The sequence below is a fragment of the Oryctolagus cuniculus genome, chromosome 11, assembly GCF_051225735.1.
Source record: "Oryctolagus cuniculus isolate XC-2025 breed Fujian yellow rabbit chromosome 11, ASM5122573v1, whole genome shotgun sequence".
Lineage (NCBI taxonomy): Eukaryota > Metazoa > Chordata > Mammalia > Lagomorpha > Leporidae > Oryctolagus > Oryctolagus cuniculus.
The window spans coordinates 3869168-3897025 of NC_142877.1; the positions used below are offsets into that span (position 1 = coordinate 3869168).

Here is a 27858-nt window from a genome sequence, read left to right on the forward strand (position 1 = left end):
ACAGAATGCACACGTCCATGGTGGTGGATTCCCCCAATCACACGCCGGACAGCAGAGGAAGATGCAAACGACTACACACCGTCGCTGGACGGGAAGAGGCCAGACCCTGGAGCGCAGAACCAGCTGTGGGTCTTGGGATGGCCACATCCTGTGTCTGCCTGCCTGGTTGGAGTCCCATCTCTGCTTCTGATTCCAGCTTCCGGCGTAGGGGGCAGCAGATGCCGGGGCCCCCGCTACTCATATGGGAAGGCTGGATAGAGTTCGGGGAGCCCGGCTTCAGTCCGGCTCAGTCCAGGCTGCTGCAGGCACCTGGGGCGTGAGCCAGCAATGGGAAATGTGTTTCTCTCATTCTCAGGTTCTCTGCCTTCCAAATAAAATGAAGATAAATTTTAAAAAGTTCAAAAACCAGACACGATTGATCTGTGACGTCAAGAAGCAGGAGCCCAGGCCGGCGCCGCGGCTCACTAGGCTAATCCTCCGCCTAGCGGCGCCGGCACACCGGGTTCTAGTCCCGGTCGGGGTGCCGGATTCTGTCCCGGTTGCCCCTCTTCCAGGCCAGCCCTCTGCTGTGGCCCGGGAAGGCAGTGGAGGATGGCCCAAGTGCTTGGGCCCTGCACCCCATGGGAGACCAGGAAAAGCACCTGGCTCCTGACTCCTGCCATCGGATCAGCGCGGTGTGCCGGCCGCAGCGCGCTGGCCGCGGCGGCCATTGGAGGGTGAACCAACGGCAAAGGAAGACCTTTCTCTCTGTCTCTCTCTCTCACTGTCCACTCTGTCAAAAAAAAAAAAAAAAAAAAAAAAGCAGGAGCCCGGCCAGAGGCACAGGCGAGGGCTTCCGGCACCTGTTCTGAGCTGTGATCTGAGGGCTGGCGTACAGGGGTGGCCTTCGTGAGACTGGTTAAGCTACACACGAGTCAGGGCAGTTTCTGTACATGTTCTACTTAGTAAACATAAAAACCAAAATAGCAAACCAGCAAGCCACTGACACTGGAGAGCCGCTTTAACTAGGTCAGGAGGGATTATGGAGCCGGCTTCTAAAACATTCTCTCTGCGTGTGTACTCTGTCCTTACTGCGCGAGGTGCGGCTCTGCAGGGGTTCCACCCAAACAGCCACACGGGGTAAGCTCTTCTCCTCCCTGTGGGAGGATCAAGGACACGCCATGCAGAGGGTGCGGACCCCGTGAGGCTCCCCCACCCTGGAGAGGGGCTGGGATTCAAACTCAAGGCTGTCTCGCTCAAGCCCTCTCTGGTCTCTGGTTTGTTCATCTCCACAGGCTGCGGCAGGTTCTCTCAACACGGCCGTGGCTGGAGCAGCCTGGGCTGGCGTGCGCCGCGCTGAGCAACGGCAGCCCTCCAGGCCACGCGGGGATGGAAAATCATGGCGTCTGTGATGACACCCCCAACGCGGACCAGCGGACACTGTCTTCCCCCACGAACCGAGGCACCTGGCCGCTGCTTCCCGCTGCTGGGGTGGCGGGCAGCAGCGTGTGCCGCGTGGGGCCCCTGGCCCAGAAGGCTCCCCACCTGAGCTATCAGAGGAAGGCGTCGGGAGCCGCGGGGACGCCGGGGGCTCAGCAGGCACAGAGCCAGCAGAGTTCTTGCCTTGCGAATAACATCACAAAGACGACCACTGGAGAGGCAAACGCGTGTATTTGTAAACGTAGCATTTTATTAACAAAATGTGTACACCCTTCTTACAACAAAGTTTATAGTGATTTAGCACGTTATGTTCTAGAAAAGCCTACGGGAGAACATTAAGCTAGAACAGTATCGCTCAAGTGTGCCAAATCAGCCTTCATGTGCAAACTACCACCAGCGTGAGGACAGGAAGGAAAACAACTCTTAACAGACATCAAAAGGCCTGGCTTTCTTCTGTCAGCATCTATAAACCACACAGACATCAGAGGGCTCACACAGACTTAGGTCCAGCCCAAGGTTAAGACTGCAAAAATAAAGCCCTCAAACATCGACAGGAGCTCGGCGGACGGGCACTACGGTCTCGGCACAGGCAGGCAGGCACCGTGGCAAGCAAAGAAGCCACGACGGGGTGTGGGCTGTGGCAGGGCTGGGGCGCTGTTAGCAAAAGGCACAGAAATCTCACTCCTTGCACCGGGTCCCAGGAAGGCATGGCGTCTGCAGGAGAAACCAGACGTGCTGGTGCGACGGCGCAGCCTTCCGTCTGCTTTGCTTCTCTCCATGGCTGTTCCTCTGGACTTCTGACTTGGGCGCTCACATGTTTTAGCAAACGCCCTGTGACACCTGACAGAGCGCCCACGGGAACGCGTTCTGTTCCCGCACATACAGAGCCGCCCCGCCCTTCACTGTCTGGAAGTCCCGGGGCCCCTCACCTAAAACCACCCGCCGGGGGCCGGCAACCCTGCCCGGTGACGGTGAGCGGAGGAAGGCCTATGGCCTGCTGAGCGGGTGGCTGGGCTATGCAGCTCTTAGGGGGAGGTCGCAGAAAAATGAGAACAGGGGGGTAAAGCGAGAGTCTGCTTCGATCATGGACGGCAAGACACCAATGACGCACGATCATCTGACTCGTGATGGAGAGACTCAGCTGGGTGGGAGCTAAAAAAAATCTGCCAGGGCAGTGGAGCTCTGTCTACACAGCACAACAAATGGTTTAAGAACAGAGCCCCCCTCCCCCACCCGCCCCCCCCCCTCACTGGCAGCCAGCTGCCAGCCCTTCCCCCCAGCGTGTGATCCCTCGGACGCCCTGTGCCTGACCCACGCTGTCAAGAGTTTCACAAACTATGCCACCACGTGATACTCAAAATAAGAGGAAGGTTCCACATTTTTCAGGGGGGTAAAACTGATTGTTCAAATATAAATTTAGTGTAAAATTAATGATGGCCAAGTGATGTTAGGATCAAGCCCCAAAGTCCAAACGCCACTGCAGGCCTGGGTGCAGGGACTGCCCGTGGCGGAGGGCACCCTGCTAGCAGGTGGGCAGGGCTCTGGGGGAAGCCGTGCGCCTGGCCTCAGGCAACAAGACATTTTCAGGAATTTGGCAGTTTCAGTTCTGAGCAGAGATTATTGGCCCCAGGTAAGGAAGTGCTCATTTTAACGAGGATCTCCTCCGAAACACGGCATTAAACAATTTGTTTCCTGAAGCAGTGGAAAGTTCCCGAATCGAGGAGTGGCATCAGGAAAACGCTCGTTTCTGTGGCGTGGCTCAGGAGCCCTGAGGTCCACAGTTTAGAACTGTCAGTTGAAGAGGCTCCTTCCGGAATCCTTACTATCTGAGGACTTCCATTAACTGGCTGGTAGAACTTGGCACCTGAACGCCCTTTCATGGGAAGCTACCCGGAATTTTGTCTGCTGCAATTACAAAGCATTCTGATGAGGCACCGGGTGCCATACAGATTTAAAAATAAAACTTGCAAGCTAAATAAAACATTTTTTTTTGTTTAGACACCATGGTTTTAATTTCAGTATCTGCTGATGATACATCCTCATCTTGTCTACAAAGTTCAACATAATAAAAGGAATGGATGGAAGGCTGAGGTTTCTGCTTTTCTATTAAACTCCTGAATTCGTCTGTTTTGAAGCCAGAAATACTCTAGCGCATCTGTGATGGATCACTCGGCAAGGAAGGCGCAGGGACTGGCTACTGCTGATGGCACAGAGATCAAACTAGACCTGACCTGTGCCGCCGGAGGGCCTGTGGGTCCGGAGAGTAAAGCATCTCCCTCTATGCCGAGAACCCTGAAGGACAAACAGAAGTACAGAGACTCCGGGGTCCGTCTGCCCACCTCCCTCGTTGTCTGGTGAGCGCCATCCCCACAGGTCTCTCACTTAACATTCCCTTAGACTCAAACAACGGAGGCTCCTGAAAAATGTAGTACCCTTCTGATATTTTTTAGACTTTCATTTGCACATAAAACAGGACAAATGCCCCAGAATTCCATTAACGTTTCTTGCAAATTGGATACTCAGACTGCCTGGATTTCTATTACTGGGAGTCAAGACAAGCGGCTCTGCCGTCCGCAGAAGCGTGCGGGGCTGTCTCTTTAAGTCCTGGGCGACACTTCTCCCCACCCCCCGCCCCCTTTCTAAAACTACGCACCATCAGGTTTATCTCCCAGATGATTTGTTGCTTGGACGATTTTTTTTTTTTAAATCCTAACACCACAGGAGCGAAGACAAATCTCCTACATGTCACCTTAAAGGGTTTACTTTTCTCTGATGAGCCAGCTACCGAGGCAGGGATGAAGTTAACAGCTCACCCCACGAAGGCGCGTTCCCCGTCTTCCTTTGTAACACACGAACCGAGGCAGAGCCTCTGCCGTCAGACAGGAAGCACGCGTGGTGCCGCTGGCCCCTTTCAGACGGATCCTGTGACGCAGGTTTCACAGGTTTGCACTGTCTAGCTGGCCACCGCCGTGACCTCCCACAGTGACTCAGGACGGACACCCGCAGCCCGGAGGGCTTTCGGAGCCAGCTGGCCGGCCCACCGTGCCCCCAGGTGTCCTGAACCCGGCTCCTGCTACAGGTCAGGTAGTTACTTTGGAAGGAAAGGATTCTCCCACTACTTAAACTGCACGCCTAAGGGCTCACTGTGTGCCTGCATCTTCTACCGCAAGGGCCCACGGCCGTGGTGTGTTCTGACAGGGCGCTAGAAGGAACACGCGTGATCATCCGCAAGTCACTCTGCGACACAGAGGCTGCCTGCAGCAAGGAACAAACGGCTCCGAAGCGCAGGGCCGAGCAGAGGCCAGCGGGTGCAGTGCGATGGGAACCCCCCTGCCACAAAAAACACACGCGTCCTGATCGGACAGCGGCAGGAAAGCCAGGACTGGCCACCCGGGAATTTAATTACCCTGCCTCCCAGAGTGTAAAGTACAAGGTCTCTCAGACCTATCTTCCTCCTTGAGAACAGAAAGAAAAGACAAGACTTAAAGTTCCGGAATTCAGTGTGCTTTTCCCCCCACTTGCGTATTTCAAAATACAGGGGACTGAGAGAGAACCCCGGACAGACACTGGCCACCTGAAGGGACGGCACCTCTAGGGCCAGTCCCGGTCCCCTCCGACACAGGCGGGCCTCGGGGAGCCGTGTGTGCCGTGGGAGGCAGGCATTTCACAAGCATCGGGGGTCAGGAAAGGACGGGGCTTTAAAAGGAGCCGTCTTCCAGCCGCCGCCTCGGCAGAACTTCTTACCACGGCGGACAAGGAGGTGACGGGGGTTTCATTTGGAACCAGAAGGGCTTACAACAGGTCCTTCTGCCCGGTCACTTCTTAGAGCCTAAAACGAAGGACAGTGAATCACCCAGCGGTGGCTAAGCAGCTGTCACAGAACCAGAACACACTCGTGTGAGAGCAGGCTGGCGACCGAGTTCCCAGGCCTGGACACCTGCGAGCAGCTTATTTCACGTTCTCTGAAAGGGATCGATACTCACTGGGGCTGATTAATGATTTTTCTCTTCTGTTCAGTTCCAGAAATTTAAAAAAATGGTCCTGTGTCAACAGGGAGCCAACAGGTTTTTATAGACGGGCTATGACCAACTCCTGGGAAATCTTTTCTCTTAAGATACAATAAAGAGAACAGGAAGTGTGGATTAGATCACTGCTTAACACGGTTAACCACTCAAATGTGCCTGAAATAACAGGCTCACTCTCAGGCTCATCCGTGCACAGAGCGGCAGCAGCGCCCGTCTTCACTGCATGGATCGTGGATTTGGGACACAGACTTGTTGCTGTTGTTGTTAAGCATTAAAGAGACAGAACAGGAGGAACAGGGCTGTATCCACGTAAACACAATGACGGGGATAAAGGGGAAGAGGCCCGCGAGTGCCCGGCCACAGCCCCTCGTGCGGGGTGACAAAGCGGCATGCTTGAGTGGAGTTTGAGACATCACGGACGGAGACCAGCGCCCGGGGCCAGAGCGGCCGCGGCGAGGGTGAGAGGCGCTGACGGCCTCGCAGCGGGGCCAAGGCCAGGGGACCCCGTCTTTCCCTGTCAGCCACCTGCTGACAACAGGTGAAGGCCGTGCAGTGAGACAGGGAGGCCCACCCACTTAGGGTCTTTTTGGAAGCAGCCAATCACCCTGTTTTTATTTTGTTGTCTTGGAAACAGAGGCCCAGCAGCTGGACGTGGGGCCTACCAGGGCGATGGCTGTGTGCCCAGGATCCACCACAGATGGACATAAAATAAAGTCAAACAGCCTGCAGGTGTGACAGCCTAGCCCTGCAAACCCCTCACTCTCTCCAGGAGCTGGCGCTGAGGCGGTGGACGGCTCCCGCATCTTACATGAAACGTCACAATCTTCACCGACTACATTCTCTGTAGGCGGTGTCAGTAAGAGAATAAAATAACTTAAAATGCCTAAGATATTGGACAGAGGGAACGAGGAATTATTTCTCACTTAATCTGAGTTATAATTTTCCCATTATGATCCACTCACTTCGAGTGGGGGGGCACCTAGAAACACCAATTATTTTTAAAAGTTGCGACTGTTCAGTTTAAGGATAACTCTGAAAACACAATTTAGTCTGAAATTCAAGCTGTTTCATTTCCTATTTAATCTTGTAAATTTCTTCCCGCACAATGCTCAGGCTGGAAGGGTGCCAAATTAGACCAGGAACAAATTCTCACCAAGCTCACGCCAGTGCTTTATTTTTAGATTATATTAAAAACCTCATTAGGCTCCCTGACGGAAAAGAGTGTTAACCACTAAGAGAGGCCGGGGAGAAGAAAGGAAACGAGAGGACGAGCTGAATTGTAACGAGGAAAGCTCTCTAAGACAGTTGGTCTGCGGCTGCTGTGGCAGCTTATTACCAAGACCAGGTGAACGACTTCAGCTTGGAGCTTGATCTTTCCCCCAAGGCGAGCACGGCCTAGCCAGGCTTGTCCAAGTGGCATATGTCTCCATTATGGTTTCCAGATGGGACTGGGAGGGAAGGGGGTGGGTGCAGGGAAGGCAGAGACCCTCAGGCCTGTGGCTAAGTGCTCTGTCTCTGCACAAGACCAAACGTGCTGCAGTCTCCCACGGCCAGGCTTACGAATGGGTGGGCACACGCAGGACTGGTGCAGGGCTCAAGGAAGTGCTGGATGGAATGCAGAATTTATTCAGGTATTTACATAATTTATAATCTTTAAGCAACGGTCTCATAAATATAGACTACAACTTTACATAGGCTAAGCAAGAGATACTTGTTTTTCCCACCAAAATACTTGGGTTAAATAAAAAACCGACAGCATTCACACCGCTTTCTTCACTTTCTCTCTCATTTTCCTCTTTTTTGAAACCACTGCCAGGCAGCGCAGAGCACGTGCCATTCACTTTATTCCAGGAAGCGTCTCACCCGCTGCAGCCTCCGTCCCGGGGGCGTATTTAAGAGGGCCCCTAACGCGTTTGCGACACATTCCTGACGGGGTCACGAGCAAACCCGGCCGGCGAGGGCGCAGCGCTGCTCTCGCCGTGCTGCGCTGTGGGATCCGAGGCGCACGTACGCAGTGAGCCGTGCTTCAGAGACGGCAGAGATGAAACTGTGCCCGCCGGTTTTACAGATAACCCATCTCAGCTCCAGATCACCATCGCCATCCCTCCACTCACCGTATCCCACCACATTCTAATAGCACAGCTCCTCTCACGGTGGTAGTGGGAAACCCAAGGAAATTATAATCTCCCCAGGTCTCTTTTTTCCCTCAAGAACCATGAAAGTGCTAATTTTCCCTTTACAAATGTTACATAAAATCTTGATTACAAAACTACTTAACAACTTACTCCTACGTCCATAGAATCCTGTGCTCCCTCTGGCAAGGCCAGAGCCAACGACGAGTTCCCGTGGTGTGCCAGAGCGCCTTCACACAGCAGAGGGGCACAGGCAGGGACAGAACTGGTCCGCGTCTGAGAATCCTTTCCGCGTGAACTCCAGACCGGCCAAGCGGAAACGGGGGGCGGGAGCCTCAGCCCTCCTGCTCTTTCAGGACCACCTACTTCTCCCTCGAGTCAGAGAGGCCGAGGGCGGTCAGCAGCAGCTCCGCCTTGGCTCTGAAGGCTGCCTCCGGAGTTTGAAGCCCTTACTGCCAGAGGGCTGGCTGGTGTCCCCGGAGGGAATTCTTCGACCTAGACCAAGACGAGAGGGGAAAGGAATGAGCTTTAATTTCTCAACTCTGTTGGTTCTCACGCAGCAATTTTGCAGATGCAATTTGACAGGTTTCATTAAAGTTAAAAAAAGAAACTTAATTAAATTTTTACTTTAGTATAATTTTAGATTCACAGAAGGGTTGCAAAGATCATATACAGAGTTTCTCTCTACCTCTTCCCCAATTTCCCTTCATGTTGGCATCATAAACGAGTATTAACCTGGGACACTCGTCAAAATGAACGTTCAACACTGCCCCGTTACTGTTAACTCCACACTGTTTTCAGACATCAACAGTTTTTCCACTAATGTCTTGCTTCTGTCCCGGAATCCAAACAAGGATATCACACTGTTTAGTTGAACTTTTTTAATTTAAAAAAATTATACTTTGAAAACATTTTGTTCTGAGCAGGTGATAGACACACATTTTAAAGAACAAATCCCCCGTCTCTGCAGCACGGCAGCGGTGCCCACCGTGAGCTGCTCCATGCGCCCTCCGGAGCCAGGCCTGCACAGACGGCTGCGGGTGTGCCCTCTCCGCCCCTCCTCCCTGCGTGGGCACAAACGAGCTCGCAGCGCGGCTCCCTGCACCTGGGGCTGCTCCACTCGGCGCGAGGAGAGCCGCCCGCTTTCAGGAGCTCTCAACCCCACTCAGCGCGATGGACCGCGCTGTCGTTAATCACTCTTTCACTGCTGGCTTTCAGTCTGTTTCCAGCATTCTGGTGCTATGCCCAACGGTGGGGGTGCAGGATAAGCGAACACAAGCAGAGGAGGTAGGTCACAGCTATGCTACTCCTGGGCGCCGGTCTGACGCGGGAAACTGTATCTCCGTGTAGATCCAGCACACGCGCCATCTCAACCCTGACAGACGCTGTAAACTGCTCTCCGCAGAGGCCGTGCCGCCGTATTCTCCTGCCAACAACGCACGAGCGTGAACGGGTTTCACTGGACTGCTCGTGAAGCACACGTCACTTCTGAGAGAAGCCCTGATCACCCGCCCACCCAACGGCTGCGGCTCCCAGCTGCTCTCTGCACAAGGGCTTTGCTGACCCCTGCCCTGTCCCAGCTCCCCCGCACCCCTCCACTCCATGCGAGCGGGACTCCAGAGGCACGCCTCTCCGTTTCCCATGAGACCCAGGCTCTTCGGGCAGGGTCCTGTTTCTGTCTTGGGCTACCAGTATCCACTCACCCAGGACCTACAGAAATGTTCGGGAAAAGGTGGAAGGCACACACACCTTCCGACACTAGGCAGGCTAAGATGTTTGCCAACTCGCAGACTGCTGGCCGCCGGGCCTTGAGCGCCTCCCACTGAGGCCACTTGCCCGTGGCAGGGAGCACTCTGAGCACGTGTGTCCCGATGTCCCACGGCTGCTTTTCTAGTGCTGACAATGGAAACGCTTGCCTGGTGCTTCTTGTCGCTACACACCTTCCAACAACTGGATACTGACATACAGCTGGTGTCACTGAGGCGACTGAACAATGTGACGCGTAACGAATTTTAACACACATAGTATTTTTAAAAGAAAGCAGAAAAGAACATCTTTATGACCTGGGAGTGGGCAATGATCCCTTAAACAGCAACCGACATCCTTTATGCTAACTATGAAAGAAATGAGGATCAGCAAAATCATGTCAGAATGAAAACTTCTGTTCACTGAAGAATGGATTTAAAAAATGGAAGCCAAGCTGTGGATTAGAAGATACATGAATTTCCAACACACACGGTCAACAAAGGACTCATTTTCAAAATAAGGACTACATAGCATTGAGAAGACTGTCAGTGACCCAGAAGAAAACAGGCTAAAGACTTCCCGGGCAGGCACTTCACGGGAGGAGATACCGGATACTAGAGAGGTGTCCAGAAGCAGCTAGAGAGGTGCTCAGCCTCATTCACTGTCACAGAAACGCACATCACTCAGCCCCTGCCCACCAGACAGGCAGGGACTGCAGGCAGCGAGCTGGACTGAACACGCGCTCACCCAGCCACGCAGCGGTTCCCCCTCCGTGCGCAGACACACCTGACAAACACACGCACAGGTATCTAAGGCAGCGCAGAGCAGTACCGTCTGGCAGTAGCCCTCCATCAGAACTGCCCAAACGCTAGAGAGCGGAGGGCAGCCACACAGCAGCTGTGGATCGGACGCTGCTGTGGACACACAGGGTTCAGGGTTAGCTGCGGGAACGCAACATTCATCTGCACGCAACAAGACAGATGACCTAAAAGTGTAACTCAGAACAAAGGAAGCCGGGCACAGAAGAGCAAATAGATTACATCTCACAAAACAGAGCAGAGGCGGCCTCCCAGCCTCGGGACGAAGACGCTGGTTAGAGCACCTGTGCCCCGCTGGAGCCTGCGTCCAGTCCCTGCCTCCAACTCCGACTCCAGCTGCTTGCTAATGCCACCCTTGCAGGTAGCTCAGAATTGCGTGCCTGGCTCCTGGCTTTAGCCAAGCCTAGACCTGGCTGTTGTAGGCATTTGAGGGAGACAATCAGAGGACAGGAGCTTTCTCTCCCTGCCTGTATGTCTGCCTCTCTAACAGACTAAAAACAAAACAGTAACAAAAGCCACTCGCACACCCTTGGCACCTGTGATGTGTGTGGAAGTCACTCTGACCCCTTGCGTGATGTTTCCTACTACAGGTGAGTGAGTGTTTTTTGTCTTGCTGAAGTACACAGTATATGTAAACCAAAACCAGGAAAAACCAATTGGAAGAGTTGGCGGTCGGGATGATGGGTGCCCCGGGGAGCAGCTGCTGGTTCTGATCTGAGTGCCAAGCACAGGAGTCTACTCGTTTGTGAGAATGCAGAGCAGGCACTCCTGACACGTGCACCTCTCTAGCTGTCTCATACCCTTCAACAGAGTCAGCACATCATGTTCTGTGCTCACGACCAGACCCCGCAAGAGACTCTTCTTACAGCTCCTTCAAAGTTTCTAATCTTTATGAATATACATATATTTGAAGATTCATTTCTTTTATTTGAAAGACAGAGAGAGAGAGAGAGAGAGAGAGAGAGACAGAGAGACAGAGACAGACAGGGAGGGACAGAGAGAGAAAGAGATCTTCCATCCACTGGTTCACTCCCCAAATGGCCTCAACGGCCAGGGATGGGCCAGGCCAAAGCCAGGAGCCAGAAGCTCCATCCGAGTCTCCCATGTGGGTGACAGGGGCCCAAGTATTTGGGCCATCTCACACTGCGTTCCCAGGAGCACCAGAAGGGAGCTGGATCAGAAGCGGAGCGGCCAGGACTTGAACTGGAATGCTGGTGTCAGGTGGTGGCCTACAGCCCACTGCGCCACAACGCTAGCCCCATGAATACATATTTTCTGTTCCATAGTTAAAATGAGTATACAGATATTCATTTTTATGTAATAATTTTCTGTTGGTACAGTTTACTCTCTTCCTGTTTTCAATACTGCTATTGTAAGGCACACTTTAAAAATAGTGACAATTTTAACGTGTAATACCACACACTTGGACGTTCTGATTCCTGACTGGCCTCGGGTCGTCTATCAGGAATGCATGTGGGAACCCGCTGCTACAACTAGGTCAACCAGAATCAGCCCCGGCCATTGGGGCCATTTGAGGAGTGAACCAGCAGATGGAGGACCTTTCCCTCTGTCTGTAACTCTACCTCTCAAATAAATTAAGAAAAAAAAGTCTTAAAAAACAAAAATGGTATATGCTATATAAAAAAACATATTTCCAGTTTCTCTGAACAAACTAACAGTGTCACAACAAAACAAAAACATGATTAGTAGAGCAAAACAACTCCAGCAACTGGTAAATAAGGGGTCCACATTCCACCATGACCCCCAGCTGCAGAGCTGGTCCAAGCTGCTCTGAGGGTCCCTGTGCTTCTGAGGCCTGTTCCGCTCAGGGCCGTCCATGCCCGGGCCTGCAGACACTGGTGCTTGTGTGCCTCCTCTCCACAATCACCAGGAGCCCCTCCAGCCAAGGCCCCTGGGGTCTCAACAAGCGGTGGCTCTTCACGGCGAGGGTGCCGCGCTCAGAGGCTGGTGGTCTGTTCAGTTCATGGGACTCCACACACGTCAGCAAGGCCTGCTCCCTCAGACCTCAGATCAAAGACCATCTCTCCAGAGAAGCCTGCAAACGTACTTCTTTTAAAAATTTCACTCTAGGGGCTGGCGCTGTGGCTCACTTGGTTAATCCTCCACTTGCAGCACCGGCATCCCATATGGGCGCCGGTTCTAGTCCTGGCTGCTCCACTTCCAGTCCAGCTCTCTGCTGTGGCCTGGGAAGGCAGTGGAGGATGGCCCAAGTGCGTGGGCCCTGCACCCGCATGGGAGACCAGCAGGAAGCACCTGGCTCCTGGCTTCGGATCGGCATAGCACTGGCCATGGTGGCCAGTTGGGGAGTGGACCAAAGGAGGGAAGACCTTTCTGTCTCTCTCTCTAACTCTACTTGTCAAATAACAAAAAAAATTTCACTCTAAATTATTTCCTTTTTATCACTGATTGCTATCTGAAATGATCCTATTTATCTGGCGTTCAGGGTGCGCCTCCCTCGGCAGGCACTGCAGGGGAGCGGGGCTGCGTCTCTCCCTGGCCGTCTCCCTGGCCGTCTCCCTGGTCTGGCAGCTCCCAATCAACGTTTCGATGAATCTGAATGCAGCGAACACGCACAGCTGCAACCTGCAGAGCATCCCGAGGGAGCAGCAGGCCGGCTCCTGGCTGGCGGCACCACAGCGGCGCCGCGGGACGGCAAGGGCGGCGCGGGGAGAGAGGGCTTCCCTGTCTCTCGCCTGTATTCATTTTCGAGGGTTTTCTTTCAGTGAAATTACACCTGTATTTCATTCCCTTTTATTTTGTTCATTTTCAATGACCTTGAACGACTGATTGAAACATTTAAATAGAGAAAGAGGGAGATGACAGCTTCCACGACCTCAGCACCCTGGGCATTGTTCACTCAGCGGCACGTTCTTTCTGGAAGGGCCACTGTCCTCAGGCAGCAGCTCTCCACAGTTACACGATGATATGGAGCCGGCTGTTACTCTCATGTTCTCAAATCTCATTTCACTGAGGATATCAGAGCCTGGACTGCTCTGAGCAAGGTGGGAATTCTAACCAGAAAGATAATTCTATTTTAACTTGCTCTGCACAGAGGAAACCCGTAAGGCATACAGATACTCACTAATTTCTATAAAGAGTTCATTTATGTTTATCGCGTTTTTTGCGCTGGTCTCTACAAAAATTGCATGAATGGAGTCGGCATAGTCCTTAGCATCTCTCTCCATGACTTCTCTGGAAGGCAAAAATTGCAAATCAGAAATTCTACCCATTAAGTTCTTAATGCTATCCCCACCTACCTAGCAGTCAGCCAGATTTGTGACGACACAGGATGTCCTGAATGGCTGTGACAGAAGAACTGACCACACGTTCTTCCAAGGAGACCACTTCTTTGGTTAGAAAACAACAAAGCAAAGCTCACAACCACCAGCAATGCAGCTAATGGAATGACCAGGGACTGGCAGGCATCCCCCCACCCTCACCCAAATTAAACAACACAAAAACCCACAAGCCCCTTGTTTTGTGAGTCATGGAAGTGGCACAGAGACATGCCCAGTCAGTGTGCCTGAGCACTCAAGTATTCAGGGCTGCACTGAGTTCCGATACTGTCAAGTGCGATGCAATCAACGTTTACGTAAATCACACACCCGCTATGTAAGTAACAGAATTAGCTCCAAACTGTAATTTCAGTTTGAAACTTCAGGACTGCAACCATACAACAAAAAGGAATTTTTCAATGACAGAGATAAAATAACAGCAAGATTTTATGGTGAATATTGCTCATTAAGAAAAGGAACAGATAATCACACTGTAATCTCGTGTTCTAATAACTCACCTGACATCGATAAGATCACACTTATTTCCTGCAATGGCAACCACAATATTGGGCGGCCCGTGCTGTCGAAGCTCCTTTACCCAGTTCTTTAACGTGGAGAATGTCTCCTGCGACACAGGGAAGAGCAAGTGGAGATCTGAACGACCCAAAGAGAACTCTGAACGCCGCCCAAAGACAATTGCTTAGAGTCTTACTTCTTTTGTAATGTCATAGACGATGATGGCTGCAGCCGACCCACGATAGTACATTGGTGCTAAGGCACGGAACTGTGGAGGGAAGAGTAAACAACAGAATTGAGGCAGCCAGTGAACACGCTTTTTACTAGACTTTTTCAGCCTCTTATCCAGGCACAAAAGCTAATCTTTTTCTTAAGCCAAAGATGATGACACGACGCTTTAAAGCAAATGAACCAGTAATTACCAGAGGCAACAACTTTTAATGTAACACTGAAATGTCTCTCAGAAGACAGTTTACAATACAGTTTTATAGGAATTAAATATGTTGCTATAAACAATTGTTTCAGCTAAAAAGGCTTTTTAATTGAACTCCATGTTATAATTCCTAAATTCATTTGTTCAACAGTTCTTTAAACTTTGGCTTCCCAAACTATCTAGGAGATAGAAATAACGTGGTAAATGGCTCTCTGGAGAAGGGGCTGCCTCTGGGGTCACACAGAGAACGCTGGGATGGAAGAGCTGACCGTCCCACCGAGATGAGCGCACGTCCACACTCACCACCGGGACGCGTCTGCAGCTTCTGTTCTGATCATGCCACACACGTGCACCCAGCTCCTAACCAGCTTCACGCCACCCACCCCTCCTGCCCCTGCTCCACCACCACAACAGAGAGGAGAGGGCAGGGAGAGGACAAGCATTTAAACAGCCAGGCTGATCAGTGGGCACTTCTCTTGATGAGGAGGAGATGGAGAATGGCGAGCCTTTCCCATTCCTGGGAGGTGGGCCAGTGCAAGCATCTTACACTACACGTGGTGCCAGCATTCAAATCTGCACTTCTACTTCATCACACACCCTGACCCCTGCACCTGATGGGCACCACGGAGCTCACACCCTGCCCTGCTCCTGGTGCCAAGCACGGGCAGGACTGGACCTCACAGGGAAGCAACCTGTCCACGTGAGTAACGAGTGAACAGTGGGCTTTGTACTCCTCCTCCAACGAGCTTACTCACCTTTTGGCTTTTGGGCTCCCCTATTAATACTTGGTTTCTCACAGGAAAGTGAAATCATGACTGCTAACTCCCTGAGAGAAGACACCGGATCTATTTAGTACAACATTTAATCTCAGGGAACCAAGAATTAGTGAGTGCCTCGTTGAGAGCTGGTGAGGATGGGGCAGTCAAACCACACGCTGGACCCAGGTGTCCACGCACACACTGCTACTGGGCTGTCTGAGAAAACCACCTGCCCCTGCGGTGAAAGCCCGCTGATTTCCAATAAAATGATGTCAGGTTTTGGAAGAAAACGGAAGTTGAAACCAAGAAAGCATTCTACAGAAGGAAACGACCTCATTAGCTGAGAGAGACGCAACCTCTGCAGCCTAACAACAGGCAGAGGACACAGCTGGCTTCATGCTTGCTGCACCCCTGGTGCGGCTTCTTCGCTGGGTCCTCTTCTGAACTCCAATTTGTCGGGTGAAATTCACATAAAGAACAGAGATCACCACTGCACGGTTTGACAAGCTGACAAACGTACACAACCTGCAAACACTCCACACCAAGATATAAAATATTCCATGAACACAAAGTTCCTTAACGCTTCCCATCATGCCCCTCTTTGACCTTGATAATAATCTATCTGCAAATCTGTATTACTGGGGGGCCGGCGCTGTGGCGCAGTCGGTTAACGCCCTGGCCTGAAGCGCTGGCTTCCCATATGGGTGCTGGTTCTAATCCCGGCTGCTCCACTTCTGATTCAGCTCTCTACTATGGCCTGGGATAGCAGTAGAAGATGGCCCTAAGTCCTTGGGCCCGGCACCCACGTGGGAAGCCTAGAAGAAGCTCCTGGCTCCTGATCGGCGCAATTCCGGCTGTTGTGGCCAATTGGGGAGTGAACCATCGGATGGAAGACTTCTCTCTCTCTCTCTCTCTCTCTCTCTCTCTCTGCCTCTCCTTCTCTGTGTAACTCCAACTTTCAAAGTAAATAAATAAATCTTTTAAAAATAAAAAAAACTGTGTGACTGACATCAGTATGTCAATACTAATACATGCTTATGATTTACATAGAACATCCTTTTCTAGTCCCTTGTTTTTAACGTATCTTGGTTTTGCTACTTAATCCTCGTTTAACCAACACATTGCTGGGCCAGGTTTTTGATCTAACATGACTACCTCTTTTTTATTTTTTTTAAATATTTACTTATTTGAAACTCAAGAGTTACAAAGAGGAGAGGCAGATAGGGAGAAGTCTTCTACCTGCTGGTTCATTCCCCAGATGGCCACAATGGCCAGGGCTGAGCCAGGCAAAAGCCAGGCGCTTCATCTGGGTCTCTGACAAGGTGCAGGGGTCCAAGCACTTGGGCCATCTTCTGCTGCTTTCCCAGGAGCATTAGCAGGGAGCTGGATGTGAAGTGGAGCAGCTGGGATTCGAACTGGCACTCATATGGGATGCCGGCCCTGTAGGCGGCAGCTTTACCCACCATGCCACAGCACTGGCCCCCAACCTCTTTTAAGTGGAATGTTCCATTCCTCTACATTTAATTCACATACTATCCTATTTGGATTTAAGTCTTATATTTTGTTTTATATTTGCTCCATTTCTTTTTAAATTCTTCTGTTCCTCTCCTCTTTTGCATTGTTTTTTGGGATTCACCTGTACTTTCTTACAGTGCTTTAAACAGTGTTTGCCCTGTAACAGCAACATGTACTTCCCATAGTCTAAGAGTGTAACACGAACCACTTCATGTAAAATATCAGAATATAGCAGGAGTCTAATTTCTGGCATGCCCCCATCCTCTGTGCTGCTGTTGTCAAACATTTTAAATCTGTACACACTATAATCAGTGCAATCCAATGTGGCGGTTTTTTTTTTTTTTTTTTTGGACAGGCAGAGTTAGATAGAGAGAGACAGAGAGAAAGGTCTTCCTTCCGTTGGTTCACCCCACAAATGGTCACCATGGCCGGCGCTGTGCTTATCTGAAGCCAGGAGCCAGGTGCTTCTCCTGGTCTCCCTTGGGGTGCAGGGCCCAAGGACCTGGGCCATCCTCCACTGCACTCCTGGGCCACAGCAGAGAGCTGGACTGGAAGAGGAACAACCGGGACTAGAACCTGGTGCCCGTATGGGATGCCGGCGCCGCAGGTGGAGGATCAGCCAAGTGAGCCACGGCTCTGGCCATGGAAATTTTTGAATTAAACAGCCAAGCTGTCTGTTAAAGAAGCTGAGAAGGAGGGCCTTCCACAGTGTCCAGTGGTTTCCCCTCTTCCCTGGGATCTGAGCTGCCACCCAGGTCGCTTCTCTTTAGCCTGAAAAGTTCTCGAGGATGCGGCTGCTGCATTATCCACTTTGCTTTATCCACTTCCGCTTGCCTGCAGATGTCCTTACTTCCATTTCGCACTGAAAGACGCTTCCCGGAGGCTGCCCGAGTTCTGCGCTCCGCCTTTAAGGACGCTGTTCTGCAGACGTCCGGCTCCAGGGTTTGCGCAGGCGTCCGGCAGCGTGCACGCCGGAGTCCCTGGCTGGAGGGTGCCTCTCAGCTCTGGAGGCTTTCAGAGTCTCTCTGCATCTTTGGTTGTCAGCAGTCTTACAACGAGGCACCTTTGTGGGTTCCTTTATAGGTTTCTAAACCTTCTGGATTTGTGAGCTGATGTTTCACCAAATTGGGGAACATTTTAACCACTTTTCCTTAAAATGCTTTCTCAGCCCTCTTCTCTGTTTCTTCTGGGTCTCCAATCACACTGTGTTAAACTGTCTGAATTTGTTCCTGTGGTATGGAGACTCTGCTCCTATTTTGCTGTTCTTTCTGTTCTCCTGATTAGTGTCCTGGCCAGCGAGCAGACTTTCACCTTAGGTGCTGCGACTACTGCCTGGCCATGATTCTTCACTGGCTGTGTTCTGGCGAGATTTGCCTCTCCAGTTGAGACCACTTACATTAGTCGTTTTTTTGTTCCTGTAGCTAGAACACCTGCCAGAAGCTCCTTTGGGGAGGAGCCTCTTGGGTGTTCTTGCAGAATGAGTCCGCCTTTCTGGTACTTGCCTGCTTGTACAGATTTCCAGCTGTCCTGGCTGTCTCCACCTCCCTCCTTCAACGCCACAAGCTGCAAGGACAGGCTGGTGACCTCTGCCACGCAGGCCGGGGAGTGCCCACTGGGAAAAGCTGTACAAACGTGGGCCTCGTTCAACACAGCTCCCTTTGTAGTTTCTCACAGCTTTAGGCTGCTCTGCAGTGCCTTCAAACAGCTGTTTTTCAAATGTTCAGTAGAGGGGTTACTACTCCCAAAGTTGTCACCTGGGAGAGTGCCAGTCCTTGATGAGTCACCCTGTGACATCAGAACTCCTCCTGTGGCTTCTGGGGAAGAAAGCAGGCAGAGCAGGTGAAAACTCAAAAGACGCCAACTCTCTGCTCCAAAGCGGCCTCTGTATCGGGGAAGCAAACATTTCCTGCTGAGGGACAAACAGTAAAAGTCTTCAGCTTTTGGTTGTATTTAGTGATCCCAACTCTAGATGATACTGATTCACTATACTTGTTTCTGATTTCACTTTTTTCTTTTTAAAAATTATTTGAAAGTCAGAGTTACACAGAGAGAGAATGAGAGACAGAGACAGAGGTCTTCCATCTGCTGGTTCACTCCCCAGTTGGCTGCAGCAGCTGGAGCTGCGCTGATCCAAAGCCAGGAGCCAGGAGCCAGGAGCCAGGAGTCTCTTCCGGGTCTTCCATGAGTGCAGGGGCCCGAGCACTTGGGCCATCCTGCACTGCTTGCCCAGGCCACAGCAGAGAGCTGGATCGAAGTGGAGCAGCCAGGACCTGAACCAGTGCCCACATGGGATGCTGGCACTGGGGGCAGCCCCGGCCCCCTCCTGACTTTAAGTGCAAGAACCATTCCTCATGTGACTACTGTGACAGTAAGTGAGCCTGCGTCTTGTGGCCTTTGTGGAAGTAGAGTCAGGAGACTCTACATTAAGATGCAGGGATATGCGTCCCTAAGTCTGGATGGCACGTCACTCAACTCTGGTTGAGCTTTAAAAAAATTTTTTTTTTTTTTGAAAGGCAGACAGACACAGAGAGAAAGGGACAGGCAGATCTTTGACCTGCTGCCTCACTCCCCAAAGGACCTCAACAGCCGGCGCTGGGTCAAGAGCCTGGGACCGAGGCGAGCAGCCCAGAACTCAGTCTGGGTCTCCTTGTGGATGGCAGAGACCAAGGGTCCCGAGCTACCACCCGCGGCGCCCGGGGGCGTGTGCCAGCAGGAAGCCTGATTGTACGCGGAGGGGCTGGGGCTCAAACCCGGCACTGAGATGGCACGTGGACGTCGAAATCGGCATCTCAGCTGCTGTGCCGACGCCCCCTGCAGCTGCCTTCCTGCCGTCACAGGCGACCACGGCGGCAGCTGGAACGCTCTGCCGCGCTGACGGTGTATGTCTGTGCTGTGTGGGTCTCAGCTCCAGCAGAGGGAAAGATAATTGGTGGAAAAAGGTGACAAAATGAAGTCATTCAGGCTAGCAAACAGTAGAGACAGAGAGGTCTCACGGAGGCTCTCTCCTGAGAACACACAGTCAAGTCATGCAAACAAGCTTCACTCTGCCAGGCGTCTGAAAACACTCAGCTTTCTTATCACAGGTGGGAGCTCATTTCTAGATGAACGCTGAGTCAGAGCTGACTGGAGACCTGGCTGAGTCTTCTGCTGGAGCTACACACACAGTACGACACCCTTCATTGCACACGTGGCCTCAGAGCCCACCATCAAACAGTGATGTTTACAGAAATGTTTGTCAGCTCCATCAATTTTCCTCAGGTCTCCCTTAACCCTTTGATATACAAATCACTATCCTGTGAACCATTTATATCATCATCCTGGTATTTTTCTTCTTTTAATTTTTTAAAAAGCTTTATTTATTTCTTTGAAAGTCGGAGTTACACAGAGAGAAGGAGAGGCAGAGAGAAAAAGGTCCTCCATCGGCTGGTTCACTCCCCAGGTGGCTGCAATGGCTGGGACTATGCCGATCTGAAGCCAGGAGCCAGGAGCTTCCTCCAGGCCTCCCACGTGGATGCAGGGGCCCAAGGACTCGGGCCATCTTCCACTGCTATCCCAGGCCACAGCAGAGAGCTGGACTGGAAGAGGAGTGGCCGGGACTAGAACCAGTGGCCATATGAGATGCCGGCGCTGCAGGTGGAGGATTAACCTAGTGCGCCACGGCGCCAGCCCCTATAACTCTGCCTTTCACAAAAACAGATCTTAAAACAATATAAACAAAAAAACTGTGTGGTGAAAGATGCTAGGGTGAAATAGAGAGGGTTTCTGAATGGTCAGTTCATCAGAAAGGATTTTCATTTTATGATAACTTTTGGTTCCACAATCAATCTTCTAACAGAGAAGTGAATAATGTAACACCAGAGATTTTAAATCGAGGCATGCATTACTCACAGGATAGAAGTGGACAGTTGATCTGTCCTTATTGTTGCCCGGGTAGGGCTGGCGGTCAGGGGACAGAAATCCTCTGGTATCAGAACCCTCTGGCAGGGGTGAAGACTGTCCCTGGCCTGGGGAGCAGTCTAACAGAAGGCAGACAAGGAAGGACACAGCTCGACAGGCCCGTGTGGGGCAACCGAAGACAATTCAGGATACAGTGGGATAGCCCAGAGCTCACTTGCTTATTCATCCAACTAATACAGGAATACTGACGGTCTGTCAGGTGCTGGGTTAGGCTCTGCAGACACAGCAGTAGACGCTGTGGGCCCAGCTCTCACACTTACCTACCGTCTGGTGGGAGAGACCGGCAAGAAAGCTGAGTAGACAGGTGGTCTGCTCACAACCTGGACCGGCCATCCTGAGCAGTTACTAAGGACAGTGATGCTGACGAGCTGTGGCCACTGCTGAGGTCCGGGGACTGGGAGGACTCTGGGGTTGACATTTAGCGCGGGACCCAGTGGCCGGTGATGAGCCGGCCAGCCACGCTGCGAGGGGAAGAGCTCAGTGAGGAGGAGGAGGAGTGTGTCTGAAGACCTGAAGGCAAGGAGTGCTTAAGGAGCCGAACGGCGGCCAGCAGCCGGGACTCAGTGGGGAGAAGGAAGGTGGGCCCGGAGGGCAGTGAGGAGAGAAGGTGGAACAGCGTGGAGGCCTCACTGTAACCTCTGCAGGACACAGCTTCCCGTCATCACGCAGGGTACAAGTGGGCAGAGAAGAGGGTCTGACTGATGATTTCACAAGATCCCTCTGGGGGCCAGCACTGCCACAGTACCCGCCGGCATCCCAACGGGCACCGGCTTGTGTCCCGCTGCTCCTGCTCCCATCCAGCTCTCTGCTATGGCCTAGGAAAGCAGCAGAAGGCGGCCCAAGTGCTTGGGCCCCTGCATCTGTGTGGGAGACCTGGAAGAAGCTCCTGGGTCCCTGATCAGCCCAGCTCCAGCCACCTGGGGAATGAACCAGATGATGGAAGACCTCTCTGTCTCTCCCTCTCTTATCTGTAACTCTACCTCTCAAATAAAACAAATACATTTTTAAAAAGATTTCTGTGGGCCAGTGCTGGGTTTAGGGCAAGTAGGGAGGCTGCTTAAACAGCTGCAGGAATACTCAGGCGACGTGGAGAGAAGGCTGAGACAGAAAGTGAGCCTGCCGGAGACGTGCTTAGGCAGCAGAGCAGCACAGGTGAGGGAGGGTCAGACGTCTAGATCGGCTTTGCAACACGGTGGGTGACGATGTGGCTACCGGGCCGAGAACGGCGGCAACAGCTGGCAAAGTGTCCCGCCAGGTGACATCAGAGGAGGGTTTTGAGGGCGAAAGGTGTGAGAATGAGTCCAAGGCTCACAACCATGACATGGCACAGGGGATGGGCTGGGGTGAACAGCTACAATGACTCAGGCTCTGGTTGGTACAGTCAGGTCCCTGAAGGCCTTGTCCAGGGCAAGGGGGCAGTCCTTGAAGCAGGACAGGTCCACAGGTGACTGGGGGCTCTTGCGTTTCAGTTTTGGTGACTTTGTCACTGTCCAGCTTTTCTTCTTCAGCCTGTGATCCAGCAGCTCTGGCCACGTGCTGCTGCCAACAGCTGGCAGGGTGAGTGGTGGCTGCTCCCTCCTGGCCGGCAGTGCCCCGGCCTGCAGCACGGCCCTCTGGGCTGCGTGACGGAGGCAGGTTTGAGTCTAGAGAACTAATGCCGCTGAAAAACCAATCAGGAGTGGGCAAACAAGAGGCGGGCAAACCAGCTCATCACAGACCTTCAGACTTCAGCTGTCACAAAGCACATCCCCCTGTGCTATTCGTTCCAGAAAGACAGACATGTTGTACGGTACATCACTGTGTACACCAGGCTCAGACCCCAAGTCACCCGCATTATGTACAGTATGCTTTATTTATCTAATTTGAAAGGCAGAGTTACAGAGAGAGAGGGAGGGAGAGAGAGAGAGAGAAAGAGAGGGAGGGAGGGGGAGAGAGGGGGGAGGGAGGGAGGGAGAGGTCGTCCGTCTGCTGGTTCACTGCCTGAACTGCTGCAATGGCCAGGGTTGGACCAGGCTCGGTCCAGGAGCCCTGAATTCCACCCGGTCGGTGGCAGGAGCCCCGGTGCTTGGGCACCTTCTGCTGCTCCCCAAGGCAGGCTGGCAGGGAGCGGGTCAGACGCGGAGCGGCTGGGGCATGAACTGGGGCTCATTCGGGATGTGCAGTGCTGCACGAGGCTTAGCCAGCTGCACCACGATGAGGCCCTACAGTGTGGTTTTTAAAAAAGTTATTTTCATTTTTTTTTAACTTGAAAGACAAACAGAGAGAGAGACAGAGAGAGACATCGTACACCGGCTGGTTTACTGCCTGCAGGTATCCCAAGCAGCATCTTTCCTCGTGCACCACACGCCCACCCAGGGGGTTCTCCCTGCTGAGGGCTCTGCTTATCATCACACATCGTGAGGAGAGACAGACACATGGCGCTCAGGGGTAGGGGACACAGGGCACCAGCAGGGAGAGCCCGCAGGCTGGTGCTAACGGGACTGAGCGGACGGCTGTGCCCACAGACACAGGCAGGGCCCCGGGAAGCAGCCTTACAGAGGGCGCAGGGGCGACACTGGCAAGGGCACAGCCGTCCTAGTGCTCAGCACAGCGGAGGAGGAGTGGGGAACGGAGGACTGCACGCAGACGCACCTCAGAGGAGTCACTGGACAGGGGCATGGCATCCAGCACTAAAAACAGAAGGAGCCAGACAGAGCAAACTTAAGACAGTAAGCTTTTTTTTTTTTTTTTTTTTTTTTTTGACAGGCAGAGTGGACAGTGAGAGAGAGAGACAGAGAGAAAGGTCTTCCTTTACTATTGGTTCACCCTCCAATGGCCGCCATGGCCGGCACGCTACGGCCGGTGCACCGCGCCGATCCGAAGCCAGGAGCCAGGTGCTTCTTCTGGTCTCCCATGGGGTGCAGGGCCCAAGCACTTGGGCCATCCTCCACTGCACTCCCTGGCCACAGCAGAGAGCTGGCCTGGAAGAGGGGCAACCGGGACAGAATCCGGCGCCCTGACCAGGACTAGACCCTGGTGTGCCGGCGCCGCTAGGCGGAGGATTAGCCTAGTGAGCCGCGGCGCCGGCCAAGACAGTAAGTTCTACAGCTGTGTCATTCCACATCCGGGACAGCAGTCATGGTTGTAGATTTCCTCTCCTTGTCTGAGGAGTCGTCAGATCTGACACCAGAGTCTGTCTCAGAGAGCAGCGTGAGGACAGACTCCCTCTTCCCGAGCACTTCTGGTGTACGTAAGGGGTAAGATAGCACTGTGCATCCACCAGTGTTATGATGGTGCTGTTTGCAAACAAAATTCAATGGCAGCTGAATAATGGGGTGGCTGCCGGAGGCTCCCCGGCAGGGAGAAGGACGTGGGGCCCAGAGGAGGAGGAAGCCACAGGACAGGCGCGAGTCTGTGCCCGCCTTACCCCTCCTGATGGGGTGAGCTTGCCCAGGCCCCACTCTGCTCCAGGGTCTTCCTTAAGCAGAAAACCATCACGGTCAACTTCATCACCAGGCATTATTAAGTACCCACTGCAGGACTCCGCATTAGCTCGTCCACGTCACAATCTCCAACTTTGTATGCTATAAAGTTCCCTCTTGAGCTTCAAAAAGGCGGCCGTAAATGAGTTGTGTGGACTCCCCGTCTGCAGCAGCAATTCTTCTGTATCTGCACTGGAGGCCGGGCCCAGATCACACACAACGCTGAGAGCGACTGTCAGGCCCGTCAGCCGGCGTGCAGACACTGGCAGGATGAAGGCGCCCGCAGTGCGCGTCATCGCTTTCTGCATTAGTGGACCTTGTGGCTCCAGCTGGCCCACGCAAAGGAGAGAAGCGCGCTCTGGCGCACAGAAGGGAAGTGAGGAACGGGAAGTGACAGGGACGGTGGCAGTTCAGCTGGCGCTTTAACGTGGGCCACAGAGAAACACAGAGTGAATTAAAGAGTGACTTACTCGTTCTTGTCCCGCTGTATCCCAGATTAGGAATTTATGGAGCTCATTTTGGTACTGGACAGTCTTGGTCATAAAAGATGCCCTACAAAGAGAGACCTACATGGTCAGAACACAATTATGCAAAGCACGCTTCCAGCCCCAGTCGGAAACATCACTTAGACGTAACCCTCAGACGCCCAGCTCCACACCCCGTCCTAACCGTGCTCCTCTCTGGAGCACCGAGGGGACGCTTAGACGCTGGCTGCATATTCTGACCCACACGACCAAGCATTAGGCACACCTGCCCACCACGAAGAAGGCAGAGTCCTTCTTTGGCTTTGATGGCCTAAGCTCCCATCAAAAGAAGAGGCAGCCTTGTAGAATAGAGAAGCTGTTGTTGAAAGATATTATCACAGAAATTGCTAAGAAAAGGAGTGCTCATAAAATACCAGGCTGCCCGGGCTCGTCCTCCCCCGATTCCCAGGCCACGTAAGCAGTCGAGTGAGAGTGAGTGCTAAGGCTGGAGTTCATCAAGTCGGGAGCCCAACAAGGAACAGAGAGGCTGCACGGAGGGACCTGGCTCATCACTGGCACCCCTCAGCACCCATGACCACCCGTGTGGAGATGGAACCTGGTGTGCAGGTCCCACCGCTTACCGAGGCAGCCACTCTGGCCAACGTGGCTTTGCAGGCAAGGATTCCTATTATTTTAGAGGGTCTCGCGTCACCTCAAAACCTGCAAATTCTCTGAGCAGCCATGAGCCCCAGAGCACCTGCCTAAGCATTCGGGGTAACCCCAGCAGACAGAGCCCAGACCAGTCACACGAAGACTCCTTCTGCCCCATCTCACCTAGAGGGCAGTGCCCAAGGGACATCTGGCCTCCTGGGCTGGCTCCCAGGACCCGAGACAGCCATTCCTCTTTACTGAACAGCAAGCCTTCTGGGGTCAGGAGCCAAGATGCATGCTTCCGTCACCCCCAGATCACCCCGACCAGGACAATGAACGCAAAGGCGAGGCATGTGCCGAGAGCCTGAGACACTGGTGTTGAGACTCTACTACGAGATGCTCTTCCAGAAGCTGCAAGTCGCTACGGAACGACCTTCTGGTGAATCACTGAGCTCAGACAAGTACCAGCATCCTTGGCCTTAACTACTCCTGCCCGATACGATGCACTTCTGCAATACTTATGTGAATCATGGCACAGTCAGTGGCTTCCAGAACAGTGCCTGCAATGAGGGAGGGCAGTGAATAGGAGGCAAGATCACTTTTATTGGGTAGGTTCTATGTACTGAATATTTACTTGTTGAAAATTTACCCTTTGGTAGCCTCGGTAAAGTGGTTTGTGCATAGAAGGTACTCAGTAAGTGGTTACTGTATCAGAACTTTGGGCATCTTGCCGTGATTAAGTCAGGATGTGCACCGTGACTTCTCGCTTGGGAAAGATCTAAGCACTCAGAAACCACTGTTTACTGTGAAGACGAACTGAGCTGCGTACGTGAAAGCGCTCTGTAAACTGCAAGGCACTGTATCTATACAAGGTGTGATGATTATTATTTAAAGGCCGCTCCAGGAAATGTTTTAGTTCAAACTTTGCAATTAGTCCTAAAAGCTTGCAAGTCAACTCCGTCAGTTACGACTGTGCTGTTACACCTGAGCGACAGCGGCTGCCAACAGAGCTGCTCACAGAGCCCGTGCTTCTGACCTGTCCACCGTGGCTCTCAGAGGACAAGAGAAGGGATACGCTTCAAGTGCGCAGAAGGCTGAGGAGGGCACACTGAAAGGCAGCACCTGAAAGGACATGGTTCAGGACAGCAGCGGCACTCACGGAAGTTCAACCCCCTGCCAATCGCTCCCCTTCCATGAAAACAGACCTGTCACCAAGTCAGGAGACAACAGCAGCTGTGATGTGGTGAAGGCACCTTAAAGTTAAGGTTAAACTCGACTCCCATCTCTGATCTTAAACATCTCCGAGCTGTCTCTCACCGTCACTCTCACCCTCACCTGCCTCCTTCCTGTCACCCCGAGGTCTTCGTGTGTCCAAAGCTCCCTTCTCGGTCTGTATCTACACCTGTTGGCTTCCTGTCCTTTTATCACCAGCATCGCTCATCCACACTGCCAGTCTAAACCACCCAGAGAAGCCCCAAATAGTCTTTCCAGCTGCTTCCTCTACCCACCAGTAGGGTGGCTGGCTGGCTGGAGGGAAAGCACAAAGCTCCATGGGCCAGCACAGATTCTCCCGAGCGCCCGCGGAGCCTGCCCCCCGGCCCTTCCCAGCTCATGCAGCCTGAATGCGCATTCTCCAGTCTCCCTCCAGCTCTCTGCACCCCTTCCTACTGCTCCTTCTCAGGCTCACAGCTTGTGGCACCCTTATCCGAGGAGAACTGAGGAATGAGCCCGACGACTCCCGGCAGCTCTCTGGTCAGTGCCCGCACTCAAGGCTGTCCATATGGCTGTCCACTGCCACGGGCTGTGAGCGCCACTTCCTGGCTTTGGCAGAGCAGAGACATCTTTGGCTCACACATCACCACTGCCCTGGTTCATGATCCCAGAGCAACTTGCCTGGTCATGCAGTCCCCGGATAGCTCTCTCCCTCGGTCTCGAATCCTCCCAGCTGCCCCTGTTTCTACCTTCCCATCTACTACTCCTGTGCCCTGTGTATTTCCCCACTGGCTCTCCCCGGGCCAGCCACCCCACCCTCTCTAGATCTCGGCTCAAATGTGGGTAATTACAGAAGTCTGTGCCCCCGCCAGCACAGGTAGGCTCCTCATCGCTCTCCTAGCTACTCTAGAACTTTATTCAAATTACTGCGCTGCCCGCAGGCTGCTTGGCAGCCAGTCACTGACATTTCCTGGTGTCCTGGCCAAATGCTCCTGGAGCCTCAGGGGCATACAAACGAAGCACAGGCCAGGAGCTGAGGTCAGAGGAGTCCTTGGCTCTTTCCCTGTAGCCAGCTGTGAGGCTTCTAGGGATAAGGAAAGTGGCTCACGGCACAGGTACCGTTGCCTTCTCCTGCATGGCCACCAGCTCTCACCCCTGCCCTAGGCAGCAGGCAGCAGGCTGCAAACTGTCACTGTGCCCCTCTCACTCTCTAGGATGCTGCAAAGGGAGAAGTCCTGGCCCCCTGGCGTCTCCGCTTCCCACTCGAGGGCTGCACCAGGAGCTCCACCCACCTCCAGGCTGCGCTCAGGAGGTCATGCTGAGATCCTCGCTCTTGATTCTCCTCCCCTAGGTCCCACAATGCCCCTTTATAGCAACAGGTAACTCTGATGACTCTCTAAAAGGCTTTATTTTTTATTTGAAAGTCAGAGTTACAGAGAGCGACAGAGGTCTTCC

At 52.8% G+C, this 27858-nt stretch overlaps 1 protein-coding gene across 4 annotated transcripts in view; it reads right to left on the bottom strand.

Moving 5' to 3' along the window:
- Positions 1 to 1647: 1647 nt before the first annotated feature.
- RAB22A (RAB22A, member RAS oncogene family) overlaps positions 1648 to 27858 on the bottom strand; it is a 58794-nt gene continuing 32583 nt past the window's right edge. Inside the window, exons 3-7 of one of the 4 annotated variants that reach the window (XM_089306963.1) lie at positions 24547 to 24628; positions 14149 to 14220; positions 13955 to 14061; positions 13419 to 13508; positions 1648 to 8071 (exon numbers count right to left, since the gene is read on the bottom strand). In XM_089306963.1, coding sequence (XP_089163089.1) covers positions 8026 to 8071; positions 13419 to 13508; positions 13955 to 14061; positions 14149 to 14220; positions 24547 to 24628 — 397 coding nt within the window. In that variant the 3' untranslated portion in view covers positions 1648 to 8025. Of the gene's footprint in view, positions 8072 to 13243; positions 13354 to 13418; positions 13509 to 13954; positions 14062 to 14148; positions 14221 to 24546; positions 24629 to 27858 lie in introns of all 4 variants that reach the window. The other 3 variants (XM_070051395.2, XM_089306964.1, XM_089306965.1) reach the window with 3 other exon arrangements.